At 48.2% G+C, this 17,292-nt stretch overlaps 1 protein-coding gene across 1 annotated transcript; it reads right to left on the bottom strand.

Moving 5' to 3' along the window:
• Window positions 1–696: 696 nt before the first annotated feature.
• ACTR1A (actin related protein 1A) lies at window positions 697–17,004 on the bottom strand. Its single transcript, XM_005888051.2, has 11 exons — window positions 16,865–17,004; window positions 9,165–9,229; window positions 8,258–8,333; window positions 7,455–7,580; window positions 6,534–6,658; window positions 5,000–5,216; window positions 4,205–4,297; window positions 3,511–3,685; window positions 3,354–3,415; window positions 2,682–2,722; window positions 697–2,500 (listed from the first exon to the last, which is right to left on the bottom strand). The coding sequence occupies exons 1-11, from the start codon at window positions 16,910–16,912 to the stop codon at window positions 2,398–2,400; spliced, it is 1,131 nt and encodes a 376-aa protein (XP_005888113.1). The 5' UTR covers window positions 16,913–17,004; the 3' UTR covers window positions 697–2,397.
• Between the last annotated feature and the right edge of the window lie 288 nt (window positions 17,005–17,292).

The raw sequence follows: 17,292 nt of genomic DNA, 5'->3' as shown, positions 1-17,292 counted from the left end.
CCTACTAGATGTCAGTTGCATCTCTCCCGTCATGACGACCAAACACCTCCAGACAGTGCCAAATGTGTCCCGAGAGGCAAACTGACCTTAATTGGGAACCACTGCCCTAGACCAATGGTTATCTGAAGGTCTGCATCACAGTTAAGAATGTAGTCTAGTGCTATATTGCCTGGGTTCAAATTCTAGCTAACAAAGGGCAGATTTGGGAGAAATTACATAATCTCTCTGTGGCTCTATTTCGTCATCTGTAAAGTGAGTAACAAACATACTTGCATTTTAGTTGTTGCGAGAATCAAATGGTTAACACTTGTAAAGTGCCTAGCAATTCCCACCCCTAACTGCTCAAGTATACAGGTTTAAAATGGAGAAGTGATTAATCAGAATATCTGAGCATAGACCCCGGGAACTGAGTTTTAATAAGCTCCTGACTTCAGAGATATGAAGAGCTGACCTCTCATTGTGGGTGGAGTCTCATCCATGGGCTTGGGCACAGGGCATGGACTCTCAGTTCCTGGCCTGGTCTCTGGGCTTCTTTGTCAACAGCCTCTCTGCATGCTCCTGACAGGCTGGGACTTGGGTGAAGGTCTAGCCAAGTCTGGCGGGTGCAACATGCCCTCTAGAGGACAGACTAGGCCCAGTCTCAGGGCCCACAGCTCCTCCCTCCCACCCTGCACTGACTGCAGACAGAGGCCCAGCTGATGTGTCTATTAGAACGAGTTTATTTAAGTACACTGGGCCCCACCAGGCAACATGGTTTGTGCGAGGCTGTGCAGGGGACAGGCTTGGGCTAAGAGGAGGGAGGTGAGCTGGTTAAGCACACTGCAGTCCGCGGGTCGCCACATCGCTTTCACACACACCTGCTGCTGCGGCCCACACCTGGCAGGGCCTTTGGTCGTTGGACGGCATGGGGTCGAGAATACTGCCTGGAATCTGGGATCGGGCAAGTGTTGGTGTCATGGGTGAGGGTGCCGGTGAATATCTGCTAGCCCCAGCTTTGCACTTCTGGGCTGAAGAGCCTTTGGACCCCTGCCAGGCCAGCCCAGTCCAGGGTAGGCGCCTGGCCCCACTGGACCAGAGGAAGTGAGCCTGAGCCCATCAGTTCCAGGCAGCCTGGTCTGGCCCCTCCTTCCCTGACCAAACAAGTCCAAAGACAAGAATAGCACAAGTCAGCCAGAGGGGGCTGTCTGGCCTCTACAAGCTAGTCCCCTGGGGTCAGCTAGCATGGGAAAAGGCAGCTTGGTTAACTGTGGCTCTTTCTCCAGTCCTAAGGAGGCGGCATCCCCAACACCCCTCCTTTGCCGGGAGCCTTTGCCAAATGGTGATTCTACCTCCTATTTCAGAAAAATCCAACCAGCAACCAGCCTGTTGATTCCAGGGCAGTGAGCAAGTGGAAGAGGGAGAAAGAAAGAGGCCAGAGTGACTTTGAATGTAGCCTCTGATCCCAAATGGTCCTGAGGCCTATGGATACTGTCAGTTCATGTTGGCAGGGAGTGGCAGGGCCCTGAACGCTATGCTAAGCTTAGGCGCTGTAAACATTAGTGTGAACAGGGTGACTGGTGGACGGGGCAGTGAGCTCCCTCTCTCCAGTCCCCTAACTGAACAAACACTTCAATAAATAAAACTGAAGATGGCACTGCCCATGGATGGATGGAAAGCAAGTTAACAGGACCTGAGGCCAACAGGCTCCTGAAACTCTCCAGAGATCCCTGGATGGCGCTGGGGGTTGGAGCAGTAAGCCCGCCACTGATCAGAAGTAGCACTCCATGCCCTCCTCAAATGCCCAGTGTGGTCCTGGTCCCCAGGTGAAGTTGAGGGCATCCTGCCCGCTCCTGACAGGGAAGTCTCAATAATAGCTCCTGGAGTGTTTCTCCAGCTTTCTAAACCCAAACTGCAACAAGACCAGACAAGAACTCAACCCTGGACTCAAGCCTCAGTCCACGATCAAGAGGCATCGAGAGCAGAATGACGAACAAGGGGAGGCCACAGGGCCTCCTTCGGGGGTGGGGCCAGCCCAGCCTAGGATGGGCAGCAGCAAGTGTCCCCGGGGTTGGTTTACCTCCCTCTCTGTCTCCCTGTGGTAGTAAACATAGTCCCACACAGCCAGACAAAGGCCCGGCTGACAGAGCAGGGCCCTCTGCCAGCACTTTTCCCTGTCAGGGGCCAGTTAGTGGTCAACCCCAGGTCTCAGGCCGTCGCCATTATGGGTAGTTCATCGTCCTTTCCGGACCCTGAAATCCTGGGATCCCTGGGCCACACGGCACTCGCATATGTGCACACATTCATACCCACACACACACATTCATACACACAGGCAGTTCCTCGCAAACACTCCGACTCAAGAAAGCGAGTTTTAAAGTGGAGTTAACTTCAGAGAGAGGTGAAGACGATGTCCCAATATTAGAAGGTTTTCCTGTGGATGGACCGGGCACCATCTTCCTCATATTCCTTCTTAGAGACCCACATCTTCTTAAAGGTGTCCAGGGAGGCGAGGATGGAGCCCCTGGCATGGAGGGAATCCAAAGGAATCATGTCAGAGACGGGGAGTGGGTATCTGTGGAGCCAGCCAGTCCCCCTGGGGTCAAACCAGACCAGGCTTTTCTTCAAAGCCCTGGGGTGGTGAGGCGTAATCAATGCCTCTGCAATAAGAGTGCTCCACTCTTATTCCCAGAAGAGCTACTCACCCAATCCATGTGGAATACAGTCTCTCCTGTGGTGCAGATATCTGCCGGGGTGGGTGGAAAGAGGAATCTGAGATGGCCGTCCTCCCCTCTCCCTTCCCCGTCCAATACTCGTCTCTCCACCAGTGAGAGTCAGTGGATATGTTTCACACAACAACCTTTAAATTCTGTCCCTGTGGCCTCTCTGGGGGATACCATGGTCAGCCTGACACTCATCTGGAGAAACAGGCTTCTGGCAACCCGAAGTACCTATGGCTCCCAGGGAAGCAGGGGCCATCTGAAGGCAAGATCCAGCTCTGCTGGGAGCTGGTGGGGAGCAGACTGCACGGCAGGCACCACAGTCCTCCACTTAGGACCCCTCCTTCCTCAGGCAGGCCAGCTCCTCTCAGCAGTCACTGAGGTGCTGGACTGTGTCACGGGGGCAGCTGAAGTCAAGCTCCCTGACAGACTGCATGTCTAGCATCCTGCCACATCGGGGATCAGAACTGCCCCGTTTGGTGAAGCCCCATCATGAGGATGGGTCCCCCCGCTCTAGCAGGCCTCAGGGGCACAGTAGAAGCTGGGAGCCACCTGATGGTGCCTGGAAATCTTGGGCAGAGCAGGAGGGGAGGCCGCGCCACGCGGTGCCCCAGACCCTTGGTGGCCCAGTTCGCCCACCCCCTGGCATACTCCTACCCTGATCTTCACGTCTTTCGGAGCCAATTTCTTCACTTCACTCAATAGCCTGTCACCAAAACCTGAATAGGCAGGAAGGGAGAATCTCACATCAGTCCCCTGGGCCCAGCAGGACGTGGCAGCTTCCTGGGGTAGGGCCCTGAGAGTAAAGCCCAACCTTTGAAGAGGGTGGAGCCACCCGAGAGGACGATGTTGGAGAACAGCGTGCGCCGCAGGTCCATGTCAGACTTCTGGATGGCAAACACCAGCACCTCGTGGATGCCCTCGCTCTCCTCGCCGATCAGGTCCGGCCTGAACAGCAGCTCAGGTGCTCGGAATCGGGAAGGACCAATCTGCGGGGTTGGGGGGCAAGCGTCTTAGGCTCAGGTCCCTCTGCCCAGGGCTTAGTAACCAGGTGGCTCTGAAGGCCATGCTCAGGGAAGACTTTGTATGTCAAGAGCCTCAACAAACAAAGATAGAGCTCCTGGGAAACTAGAGAGAGAAAGCTCCTGTGTTTAATCCTAGCTCTGACATTTTCCAGCCAAGAGACTTGATAGATTCATTCATTTGTGGAAATTTCCTCCTATCGGTGGAGGTCCAGGAGGCTGGAATTCACTCTGTACTGTCCTGAGTGGTTAGGGATAGCACTACATATTGGCCTTCTAATCCCACAGGAGAACACCTCCTCCCCTCCACACAGGAGAAGCCAAGTCCCTGGCACCTCACCCTGCAGGAGACTCTGCAGCTCAACACTACACTGCTCCAGGCAGAGGGTGTAAAAGGACCAGTGCGCCTGATTCCAGCCTCCCCATGGGGAGTTCTCTTTGGGCTCAGTGCTTTTGGGACCTGAGGGGAGAGGCCCCGCCGCTTACCTCAATGGTGCTGCCGTCGGGCAGGTAGTATTGCGCCTTCTCCGTCTCTAGTGTCTCATCCTTCTGGGGGTTTATGGACAGGTAGCAGGCTCTCTGGAGAACCAAGCACAAGTCAGGCTGGCTGGAAAGCTGGTGCCTACCTGGTCAAAGTCCCCATCCATTGCAGTGACTGTCCTAAAGGTCATGAGAGCTGCATATCCTAAGTGCCACCCAGTGAAGCTGACCCAAACCTCCCCGACCCTTCTTAGGATATGTGTCCCCACCTGCTCCACCTTCCTGGAGGCCAAGTGTGGCAACTCGGCGTTTTGGATTTGAGTCTGAGACCACACCCTAATCTTAGTTCAGACTCAGGTGTCTTTTTCCTACTACTTGTATGGTTCTGGGCCCTGCCTACCCAGCTCAGAGGTCTCCCAGGAGCCGTAGATGACAGGAGGGTTCATTTTACTTAAAAAAAAAAAAAAAAAAGCAGTCTGACTTCTTCAAGAGTGTAAAAGAACATGTGTAATTTATACATGATGTATAAAAAACATAATGAGCATGGGTGTGCTTATCACCCAGCTTAGGAAATACAGGCAGCTCCCTTTAGCCCACAAGATGGCAGCACTTTGGAAGGTCAATCCCTCAGGGTGAGGGGACTGGCTGGAGATCATAGGGCCGCCAGGAGGCCTGGTCGGGAAGGACAGAGACCCATCTCCAGGGCAGGGGTTTAGCCACTCTTCACTCCACGTCACGGAGGTCCTGGCTGCTGTTCCCATTCCCTCTCCCAGCCCTGGGCCCATGGAGGGCAGCACTCACTTCTTTTATGGCCTTGACAATCTCAAACTCGGAGGATGAGTGGAAATCATAGCCCTCCTTGCGCAGGTAGAGGCGAAGAAAGCGAGAGACGTCTCGGCCAGCGATGTCGATGCGCATGATGGAGTGGGGCATGGCAAAGCCCTCGTAAATGGGCACGGCATGGGTGACGCCATCCCCAGAATCCAGCACCACACCCGTGGTCCTGCCGGTGGCATAACTGAAGCAAAGGGGGCACACCATCACTAACCCCTGCCTCCTCACTCTGGGAAGACTCTCACTTCTTGCTAGAGTTCAAGGTCAACTGAACTAAAGCTGGGGCCTGCCTTCTCCAGAAGCCTCCGACTGGACTGAGTATGAAGGCAGCCTGAGCACTGAAGCAAGCAAGCCTGGAATGTTTAAAGGAAAGAAGCCAAGCCTCTCCAAGCACCCCTTCTGCCACTGCTACAGAAGAATAGGCCCTCCAACCACAGGAGATGACCTGCCCTTCCACTTTCAGGGACCCAGCCTGAGGGACAGTTTTTACTCTCTAGACAAGAGAAAAAAAACTCAGGGGTCAGGCAAGAAAAGTGAATGAATTAAAGAAAACAAGAATATTTTCACTTGCATAAAAAACTAGCTTTTGGGGACTTCCCTGGTAGAGTGGCTAAGACTCTTCACTCCCAATGCAGGGGGCTCAGGTTCGATCCCTAATCAGAGAACCAAGATCCCACATGCTGTGCAATGCGGCCAAAATGTTAAAGAAGGAAAACAAACCAACCAACCAACTAGCTTTTGGCCCTCTAGGTCTGTCCTTAAGTTTTTCTCTTAGTAAGGACAAGGGTACAGAAATATATTTCTGTGATATGAAGGGGGAAAACCCATAATGTTTCATAAATAGCACCTGAAATTCAGCCTTCGTGTTGGATGACAGGCAGTGGAGAAGGCTGTGGTGAAGTCAGGTTTCCAAACCCTATCTAAAATGGCAGCTGCAATTTTCTTTCAGCTCCTGCTGATTTTTGCTCTAGAGGAATGCAGGCCCGGCATTATCAGATCTTCCCATTCTTTTTTAAGAGAAGTCAGAAATTTTGATTTTGATAGGAAATGTCCCAATTTTTAATGTCACAATTTTTCAGCGGGGTCAAACATGCCATCTGCAGGCTACCAATATATGATCTTGGCAATGGACCTAACCCTGGTGGGAGGCAGGCTGGGAGCAAGACAGGATGACAGGGGTGTTTTCATCACGAGCCTATCACCAGCCTTGCACAGCGCCTGGCTCAAGGAGGCCCTGAGAAAAACACCTGAACTCACTGCGGGGCCAACAGGGAGAGCTGTTGTAGCACGTGGCCTTCCCAGCAGGCTCAGCGGAGAGCCTTGGCACCAGACCAGCAGGGAGGGCCGAGACTGGGAGATGCTGCCTTTCCCACCATCCATTACCGTCCCTGGCAGGGGTACTGAAGGAGCTCTGCACCAACCCACAGCAGGGCCAGCCTCGCTTCTGCCAAAGGACTGCTTCCCCCCCAGGGGCCAGGCTCGCCAGCCAGCTGTTACTCACAGACTGAGCACAGCTTGCATGGAGATGAAAAGGGCTGGCACGTTGAAGGTCTCGAAGAAAACTTCAGCAGCTCGTTCCCGGTTTTTCCGTGGATTTAAAGGCGCCTCTGTCAGGAGCACAGGATGCTGGGGAAAGATGCCCAGACAGCAATCAGGTGAGGACAGATTCCCAGCCCTCATTAGCACTGAGTGGCTGGCTGGAGAGCCCACACGAACTCTGTCAGCCTCTCTCTAAAAGAGGGCTGGTGGGCTGGTCACTTGCCGCCACCCAAGCCAGTTGCTCAACTTTCCAAATTCATACCCCCTCTAAAGTGTCATTCTATCCTCACTTTCTACTACCCTCTTGTCCTCCAAGATTCTTATATAGGCCCTTGTACCTTCTGGATAGCTCCAGGTATCAAGATTTTGCTAAACTCTATATTTGGAATTACTATTATAAAAGTAATACTTAAAATTTTTTTTCCAAAATAGAAAATTAAATATCATTATTGATAATACTATTAAAAAACAGAATACATCCCTCTCCTGGAAATTCTGATAAGCCTAGTCAGCACCTTCCTTTGTGTTTCTGAGTTGAGAGTTCCTTCCTTAGAAACTAAAGAGTATATACAGCTCCGAGGTCTGAAAGGCATGGGTTGGAACCCCAGCTCTACCACTCTTCGCTGGGTGATCGCGGAAACACCATCTGGCTTCTCTGAACTTCTGTTCCCTTGTTTGTAAATGGAGATGATAATACTACCTGTGCCTCATAGGGATGCTGTGAAGATTAAATGCAAACATGTCTGAAAAGCACATGCCTGATGCCTAGAACATGAGACACAAATGCTCAAGGCGGTTATCGTAGTCATCTGCCTCATCTCTGGGGTAGGGCTTCTGTCTGCGCTGCATAGCCCACATGGCGCCCCACACACAGGACCCTTACCTCCTCTGAGAAAGTCTGCAGCTGGTCCTTAGAGTAGACGTACTGCCAGATGCGCTCCATGTCATTCCAGTCCTTGACGATGCCGTGCTCCATGGGGTAGCGGATGGAGAGCAGCCCTCGGTGCTCCTGGGGGCAGAGAGCAGTGCTTGCAGCCGCAGCCAGCCTCTCAGGACTGCCGGGTGGACCCCACAATCCGCACCCATGGCTAAGGGTGGACCCACCCATCCTTCAAGTCCCTAAACTATGCTGTGAACTGTGCTCAATGCCCAACCAGCTGGCAAAGCAGAGGGCTTCTGCCTTTCCGTGGGCCCCTGGGTGGCATTCTCCTCATTGTCTGGTCCCAGGACACAATCTCCTGGCATCTGCAGCCAAGGTTGGCAACAAAGATTCTGTTGTTCTGCTTCTAGAAGTTGCCCAAGGGTTCTGCCAAACTGTGCTAATTAACTTATCCCCAGGGTACCCCAGCCAGGATCTCCCCTCAATCACTTTTGCCAAAAAATAACCAAGCCAGTCAATTTGATCTTTGGCAAGATAGTGATAGAAGGAAGGCAAAAGCCCTTTTTTCTGGACTGGTCTCTGTTTCCCAAAGTGGGGTTCCAAGTATTTCCTTTCTAAAACCAGAGGCTGTTCCTGGGAGAAATAAACCAGTTGGGTTTATTCTCTTTAGAATGAGAGAGTGAAAGGGGAGATTTCAAGAGGAAATTATTTCTTTTACTCATGTCCCTCTGTCGGATACTGCCTGCGTGGGGAGCAGTGAAGGTCCCCTGCTGGCTTGAGGCTTCTTCAGTAGGACATGGGATTACCTCGGCTTTGGGGCCAATGAAGATGTCACCTTCGAGGGCGCCTGCCATGACACGAACGTGCTTGGGTCTGCCCACACTACAAAAGAGAGCGGGGAAGACTATCACTTCTCATTTCATGACAGAACACAGGCAAGTTATACTAATGCATGTACTTGGATGGGAAGAAATATACTCCATTCTACTGTGACTGTCACTGAGGAATGCACTTCCCACAATTCCTATAATGAACATTTTTTTGTATTTATTAGCATACTATTTCATATATTTATTATAAGTTATCAAATTCAGGATGATTCAATATCCCTAGTTCTTCTCTTTCCCCAATGTATGTACAGATCAAGAGACACAAGGAAACAAGTGTTCATTGAGAATGATTAACTCAAAAAGTTTTTGTCTCCTTAGCCTCCTGCCCAGGCCTTCTATGAAGGACAACTGTGATGCTGTAACTGAGAGATGGCCTTCCTCCTTTCTCCACTGCTTTGACCCCTTTCCCAGGTGCCTGTGCCCTTCTCCTGCCTGCAGCGCCTCTGCCTTAGTAAGAAAGTGCTGAGAAAAAGACTCATTCTCCCTAGAATGGTAGGTATGGTTTAATGTCAAATTCCATTCTGAGTGACAGGAGAATTTTAAGAAGAAGACTCCATTATGAGACTGTCATCCAAAGCAGTAAGTCACCAATGATAACATTTTTGGCATCAGATAAAAAAAAACAAAAAACTGCCTCTCAATTGTAACACGCAGGCAACAGTTTGCTCACTCCAAAAGCCAGCTCTTGTCCCTGCTTGTTGTTGTTTTGAAGACCAAGACTGACCTAAATGAGAGATCCTTTCCCCCTAAAAGACGGAGGGCTGACATCATAACAAAACTGACAAGCCTTACAAGCTTCTCACTAAGCTACAGAATGACTTACTAGTTTGGGAAGCAGTATTTAGGGATCTGATCACCAGCAAAACCAGCTTTAATCACACCGGATCCCTGAGGAGAGAAAGAGAAGTCAGAAAATCACACAAACAAGAGGAGATTCATATCACACAGTATGTATAATATGGTCCCACCTTTCTTTTAGAAAGAGAAAGGACCTTATATTTATGTGTAATATATCCACTCATGAGGATTTGTACAGTGAATACATGCCAAAGGGAGGACACTGGAGCTGGGAATGGTGAGGGGAATTTCTACTACACACTCTATTTGATTTTTATATATTCTTCGTCTTTTCTACATTGAACATGTTTACTTTTGGAATTAAAAATAATATTAATAAAGGGAAGAAAAGGAAAAGGCTTGAGGAGAGAAGAGGAAAGTACCTAGAAGCACAGAGCGGCCGAGTTTAGGAACATAACCAAGGTGGGAAGGGCACACAATTCTGCTAAACCATCAGGGAGTGCGCGTCTAAGCTACCTTCCCAGCTCAGACCTGAACTGCCCCCGCCCTCCAGGGCCTCTATGACAGACACACCCTGAGAGCACTGCCATGCTCAAAGCTAACTCCCATACGGCGTACATCGTCTGGCTCTGACTGCAGGGGCAGACTCCAGTGACTTGGGGGACTGCAGTAGGTGTTTTGCCTTTTCACTGTGCTTTGCTGCACTCATTGGTCTCTTGAGGGTCAAGAGCAGAAGAGCCCTTAAGCACTCTGAGAAGAGTCTGCCGTCTCCCACCATCATCTCTGGTACCGCGTGGGCCCAGCCAAAGTAAACATTGATTCTGGATATCAACGCCATGCAGGACAGGTGGTGAGGCTTGATGCTGCCTGCAGATCACCCTGTTCTCTTCCTTCTTAATTCTTCTACCACTACATCAGTTACCCTTGTCCTTCCACCCCCAACACAGTTGCAGCTCCAAGAGCAGCAAGCCACCTCCTGCTGCCTGTCGACTTCTCCTGGGGTGGAGTGTAATGTTTGCAGAACACACAAGCATTAAACACACCAGGAGATGCTACATAGCCAAGGTTACCTTGGTACCAAAGGCTTCCCAGCAACACCCCTGGATCCATCTGTCTTTTTTATTTCTGCTTTTTTATAAGAGCAGGGTGAGGGGGTAGGTGACTGATCCTAGCGAGGGAGGAGGTAAGAAGTGGTTGAAGGACAGGGAAAGAGGTGTTGGGGGAGAGCAGGGCAAGCCCGTTCTCTAAGACAGCAGGAACTTCTGCCAACAGAAAAAACAGGAGACAATGTGCAAACTCATCGGTCTGGGCAGAACAGCAAGGAGCCTGGAAAAGGTACAGCTGTAAACTGAGCTGAAAGACTGGGAAGGAGGGCGGACTATCCTACTGCAAACCCAAGGGCTTGGGGACAGTGGCGCAGCTAGTGAGAACATCCTACAAGAGAATTTGGGGAACTTGTTAGCTCAGGCTTCCGAATTGCCCACTGCCTTCATCTGGGTGTGGTGATGCTAACAGACTAATTAGATCTCCTGGCAGGAGTTGAAACGAGAAAAGTAAAGATGAAATCTGTGCTTCAGACTCTAGATTTTTTTTTTTTTTTTACGAGACTGATACTTTTTTTTTTTAATATTTATTTATTTGGCCGCACCAGGTCTTAGCTGCGGCATGTGGAATCTTTTAGTTGTGGAATGTGGGATCTAGTTCCCCAACCAGGGATTGAACCCAGGCCCCTTGCCTTGGGATTATGGAGTCTTAGCCAATGGACCACCAGGGATTCTCCAAGATATTTCTAAGAGATGATTTTCCTGGAGATTTGATTTTGAGTTTACTAACAAGAGGGCTAGAGTTTGAGTGACAAAGCAGATTAAGACATTAGATTCTTTTCTTTCTCCCTGTCCTTTCCAGCTAGAATATAACAGGCCCAGTTCAAATATCACTGCCTTCCTCCTGAAGGATAATCTCCAGTTGCAATTTGTTATCCTCTTCCTATTACCTTCCCCAAATCACCACTGCCTGTTTCACTAGGTAGCATGAATTTCATTCTGCTTTCTATTCTAATTTATGGTTTACACTTTTGTCTCTTTTCACTGCAAATTCCTTGAGGTCAGAGACTTTGTATATCAGCAGTATCTGACATTTGCAGGGTACTTGGCTAGATGCTGGCTAACTAAAATGAAAACCAAGCTCAAATGATTGGCAGGTGAACCTGAATGAGCAGCCGGAATGCCAGAAGCCCCAGGCAGAGGTGGTACAGGGAAGGTGATACACAAGGTCGAACTAGACCCAGCTTGTCCCTGCAGCCCCATGAGCTGGCTTGGCAGGCCAAGTGTCAGGTGAAAAATGGGTGGGGACAAGGGAAGTGGCTGAGTTGCCTCTATTCTGCTCAAGCCATACCAGGAGAGCATACAAAGGGGTCATGTCAATTTCTTTAATAGTATTTGTAACTAGGAACTGTATACTTGGCAAATGAGCTGCCACTCTTTGTTATTCACTCTGTCAAAACCAAGTAAACAAATGCCTTGTTTGAAACAAATGCCTACATTTGAAAAAGTAATCTCATTAAATATTTGATTTTGGGGACTCAAGTCTGCTGCCAGCCAACTCTGACCATTCTCCTTCTGTTACAGGCGAACAAATAGCAAATTCCTCAGCATGTTTCTAGTAGTACCTGCTGGCTATCGACCTGTGGCTTGGGCAACTTTACCCTAAGCACTGATTATTCTTAACATGCTGGGAAGAAGGCTAGTTGTCTGCCATTTAATGCTGTGAGGTGGAGCCTCAGATTCTAGGACACTGGTGAAAACATCGTACAAAAGAATTTGGGGAACTTGTTAGCTCAGGCTTCTGATTTGGACTCAGATTCTAGGACATTCTGGCCCAAAGACATATTTTGTTTGGTCCACAAAATCGTTTTTAAAAAACAACTTTATTGAGATAAAACCCACATACCACACAATTTACCCATTTAAGGTGCATCATCTAATGGTTCTTAGTATATTCACAGAGCTGAACAATCATCACTACAACCTAATTTTAGAACTTTTCATCATCCCCCCCAAGAAACCCTGTACCCATTAGCAGCCACTCTCCATCCTTACTAACCCCCACCCTGCTGCTGCTGCTGCTAAGTCACTTCAGTTGTGTCCGACTCTGTGCGACCCCATAGACAGCAGCTCACCAGGCTCCCCCGTCCCTGGGATTCTCCAGGCAAGAATTCTGGAGTGGGTTGCCATTTCCTTCTCCAATGCATGAAAGTGAAGAGTGAAAGTGAAGTCGCTCAGTCGTGTCCGACTTGTAGCGACCCCATGGACTGCAGCCCACCAGGCTCCTCCGTTCATGGGATTTTCCAGGCAAGAGGCAACCACTAACATACTTTCTGTCTCCACAGACCACAAACTACTTTTACATTAACTTCCAAAAGTTAAAAATTAGAGATTGCAGGACTTCCCTGGTGGCCCAGTTAAGACTCCATGGTTCCCTATGGGGGCGAGGCATCGATCCCTGGAATCAGGGAACTAAGATACCACATGCCACGTGGTGTGGCCAAAAAAAAAAAATTAAAAATTAAAAAACACTAGAGATTGCATATGAAATTAACACTTCTGATTTCCCTTGAAAAATGAGAAAATCTGGTAACACTTGGCCTGCATTCCTGCATGGGGACAACTTGCTGGAAACCTTGGTCAAGCATGCTCAATGCATCTCTCAGATTTCTCACTTATTAAGACTACCTTCTCCTCATCCCCCTGCCCCTCCTCCGCCTCTTTAATGTATCTGGTTGGCCTCCCCAGGCATTGAGTTTGAGACCCCTATTCTGGACATTCTTTCCAGTTTGTGAAGCACATCCATGGCTCTCAAAATACACATAATTGAGTGTAATCTATAAGCCACCTTCTCTTCCCTCTCTCCACCAAACTAGGGAAGATTCTCACTGCAGTTGTACAACCAACAGGCTGAAAGTCATACCACAAGTGATGGTGTTAAATAAATATACTGACTTCATTTCCTTAGCTAATTCTAGTGTCCCTTAAACTTAACTGAATCAATAGATCTTAAGAGCTGATGACAAACTGTTAAAAAAGAGAGAAAATTAGTGAAATTTGACAGACTAGATATTTGATGATACTAAGGAATTACTGTTAATTTTATTAGCTTTGATAATAGTATATTAGTTATGTTTTTAAATGTTTGTGAAAGAGGGAAGTGGGTGGGTATGTAGCTAAAATGATTGGTCAAGAGTTGATAACTGTTACAGTTAGATGATGGATACATGGATGTTTGTTATAACATTTCCCCTCCTTTTGTTTATATTTGAAATTTTTTACATTAAGGAAGGGTTTCCCTGGTGGCTCAGCAGTTAAGAATCAGGATGCCAGTGCAGGAGCTGTGGGTTCAGTCCCTGAATCTGGAAGATCCCCTGGAGAAGGGCATAGCAATCCACTCCAGTATTCTTGCCTGGAAAACCACATGGACAGAGGATCCTGGCAGGCTTCAGTCCATGGGGGTCACAAAGAGTCAGACACGATTTAGCAACTAAACCACCACCACCACCAGAATAAGGAGAGCTAGCAAATAAGATGATAGCAGCTAAGTAAAAATTCAAAACATAAATACTATATACACACACATTATAAAACACATGTGTCCATAAAATCAGAAAGGAGCACATTAATTTTACAATGAGGTTTGCTTCCGGGGTTATGTATGGACCAGAAAGGATGGGATTACGGATGGGTGCAAAGAGGCTTCGATTATATCTGTAATGTTTTATGTCCTAAAAAAATCTGAAGCAAATTTGGCAAATGACAACATTTATTAAATCAAGGTGGAGGACACATGCTACATAGGTGCTTGTTATATGCGTCTCTGAACTTTTCCGTGTGTTTAAAGAATCTCACTTTTCAAAAAGGGGGCTGATGAAGCATAATGTAAACTCAGTAAACAGTAAAACTCTTAGCTTGAAAAACTTGTAGAGATCTGATATTATTCCTGCATTTAGGCCCACATAATATAGCCAGAAAAGACAATTTTAAGATTGACCATAATGTTGCTTCATTTTATGGAAGTATTTAACCTTCGAGATCCTCCCAAAGATATGAGCTTCAGAATAAATATAGTATTCCAGTTAAAGTGTTGTAGTCCTGGGAGTGGCCCTTCTCATTCTTGTACTACTATCTGTGATATGACTTTGGGAAGAACAACATGTTTCATTTTTTAAAATACTCATCACTTTTTTGTTGTTGTTGTCATCATTAAATCGCGCATGCACATACGCATACACGCACCCTTCCATCTTCTTCATTAAATTCTGATGAATTGGTTTGGTCCCAGAATTCTATGAAAGGGGTGGTCAACAATTGTCTTAAGACTAGGAAAGGCTGTGAACTGGTAATGGGGCTATTCTCTCTTTTCCTTGCTTTCTTTGTTCTTCTGTCTTTTAATTACACTCTCCTTAGCCCAGAAATAAAACTGTGGCAGCACGATAAGCTATGGAGCTGTTAAATCTGCTAGAGACACGTTATTCTCATAATATAAAGCTGGCTCAAATATTTTAAATGATTTACTGGCAGATAGTAAATTCTAGTGGGAAAATTAATTTAAGTTTCTCCTACTTCAACTTTTGGTGGGATTGCTGGCATAATAAAGGAAATGTTTTCCCAGAGAAAAAACAAGTCTATTCCTTAAGTATTCAAACTGAAAAGGTACCGCTTCTTTGATGCATTTCAAATACATTATCAAGAATGAGAAAGAAGGAACTAAGAAGCATTTGCTTAAGTGACATAAAGAAAATGGTTGGAGATAGCACTGCTGCCCAACAATCCTAGAAGCAAAAGGTCTGGTGGGATGGACAGACTGCTCCTTTTGCACTGATGAAAACAGGAAATTGCTAATTTCTATTTTCCTTTCTTTTTAAAACAAAGAAAAAGGCACATGAAGCATACACAAACTGGCTGAAGATAGAAATAGTAGTCTTCTCTGAAAATTAACATCAAGAACAAAGAGTCCTGCTCAGCCTTATGCAGTAATTAGTCCTTCCTCCCATCCTTTTATTTAAGGACATCTTTATTACTGTGATAGAGATTTTCAGCCATTAATCCCCCCCACCCATAAAAATTAAAAATCCAATGTGCACCTAGTGGTGCCAGGCCCTAGACACTGTCTGTGTGTGGGGAACTGGGGAACGAGAGACTAAGGAAAAATGAAGGATACCAAGCATCTTTTCCCACCCGGATTCAATAGCCTAAGGAAGGCGATCCGCAACCCTCCCCGTCCTGCCCGCCGATCAAATCCTCCCCCAAATGAGGTGTCTCACTGAGCTCAACTTTTTTCCAGGAGAGAAGGAAAGCTAGCCAAAGAAGCACGTTTCCTTGGAAAAAGTGAGGAATTAAGAACTCAATCTCAAATTGAATTTTGGCTCTTCAATTTATAAGCCAGGTGGTTTGAATACTGTTATTTAACCTTACACGTCTCATTTTTCTGTGTATTTCGAGTCCTATCTACCTATCAGTGTTGAAACTTGAATAAGATGATGCAGACGAAAGGACCTTGCAAGTGCCAACGGTCCCAAGGACTGAATCAAGAGACCGAATCTGAGTCAGCTTAGTAGGGGAACTCAGAGGGGACTAGAAAGGTAGCAACAAATCTCCGTTGGACCAAACCTTTGAATGGAAGACAAACATCCACTTTTTAAATAACTGCCTCCTTCCGCCAAAAATAAGAGCTATATTTAGATTCTTTCCATTTGTGACTATCGTGCATTTGCGTGGGTTACTATCAGGATGAATAACGGATAAAGCACTGGATTAATGTGCGACCTTGGGCTCACTTTACCTTTTTGTGCTTGTTTTCTCATTTGTAAAACGAGGATCAAAATTCCTGCCTTAACTATTCACCTGGTTTTTGTGAAGATCCAATTGGAATGTATGCGAACCCCTCCGTGTAAGCGCTGGAGCGCCTGGCAAGTATTATGTTTAGTAATTTTTACCCCTAGCAACTAGGCGTTTCAAAGAGGAAGGTACCTCCCTGCTTGCTTTGTCATTCTCCTTTCTTCTCGACCTTTATTACCGCTGTAATTTATAATCACAGAAATAACTGAAATTCTCAGGCCATTTCTGGCATCACACTCTCAGACCCCACCCGGATACACCGCCAAGCCGCCCTGCCGGCTGGGACCGAAGGAAACTTAGCCCTGCTCCACCGCCGCCCTATCCCGTCTGCCCCCTCCACTGGAAGTCCCCGAAACCAATCACAACAGCCCTCGCGCACCGCACCGCCCTTAGAGAGGGGAAACACTATGGCGGCCCGGAAGAACGGCAGGGGAACGAGCCAATCACTGCAGAAGGCTGCCTTCATCCGGCAAGGCCCAGAGGCGGGGTCAGCGGTCAAGATGGACAGCCAGAGCAGCCAATAGAGTTATCGAACACTGGGGAGGGGCGGGCGCCGGGGGCTCAGAGAGCGGTTAAGGCCCCTCGAGTCAAGGGCCCAAGGACCCTGCTAGGACTATAACCCTTCCCTTTATCCATCCCAAGATTCTCCATCCCATGGTTGCTGGCCAGCTGGTCGCCCTATCTGCGGACTTCGGGTCGAGGGAGGAGAGAGGCGGCGGCGGCTGAACCCGCCTGACAGGCCGGGCCAGTGACAAAGAACCGGCAGCCCAGACTGAAACACGGGAAGCGATCCCTTCGGGGAGGAGAGCATAAGCCCTGCTAGGGGGATGCAACTCACGTTGTCGATCACGACAGGCTGGTTGGCGATTACATCGTAGGACTCCATGGCAGAAGAACCTCTCCTTCCGAGGAAGGAACTGCCAGCCCGGTCCGCTGCTAACGCCAATGACACGCATGCGCAGTCTGGCCGCCGGCAATGGGCAGCCGGGGAGCGGCCCGACCTCACTTTCGAAGAACTACAATACCCAACATGCCTTGCACCTGAGTTAGCAAGCCAGGCTGCTTCGGAACCCCACCTAGTTTAAGGAACGCAGCGTCGCGTTTCGACGCACTGTACCCTGGGCTTTGTAGTTTCTGTAGGTAAATAGAAGGGTACGCCTATTGATGGTTGCAATCTCACGTCTGCATCTGTAGTCCATTTGAAGGGATTCTCAGTGCATGCTGAAGTATGTAGTCTTCAGTATTGTCTGTACGGTGTGGATTGAT

Source organism: Bos mutus, chromosome 26 (assembly GCF_027580195.1).
Source record: "Bos mutus isolate GX-2022 chromosome 26, NWIPB_WYAK_1.1, whole genome shotgun sequence".
Taxonomy (NCBI): domain Eukaryota; kingdom Metazoa; phylum Chordata; class Mammalia; order Artiodactyla; family Bovidae; genus Bos; species Bos mutus.
This window is presented reverse-complemented; position numbering and strand designations above follow the sequence as displayed.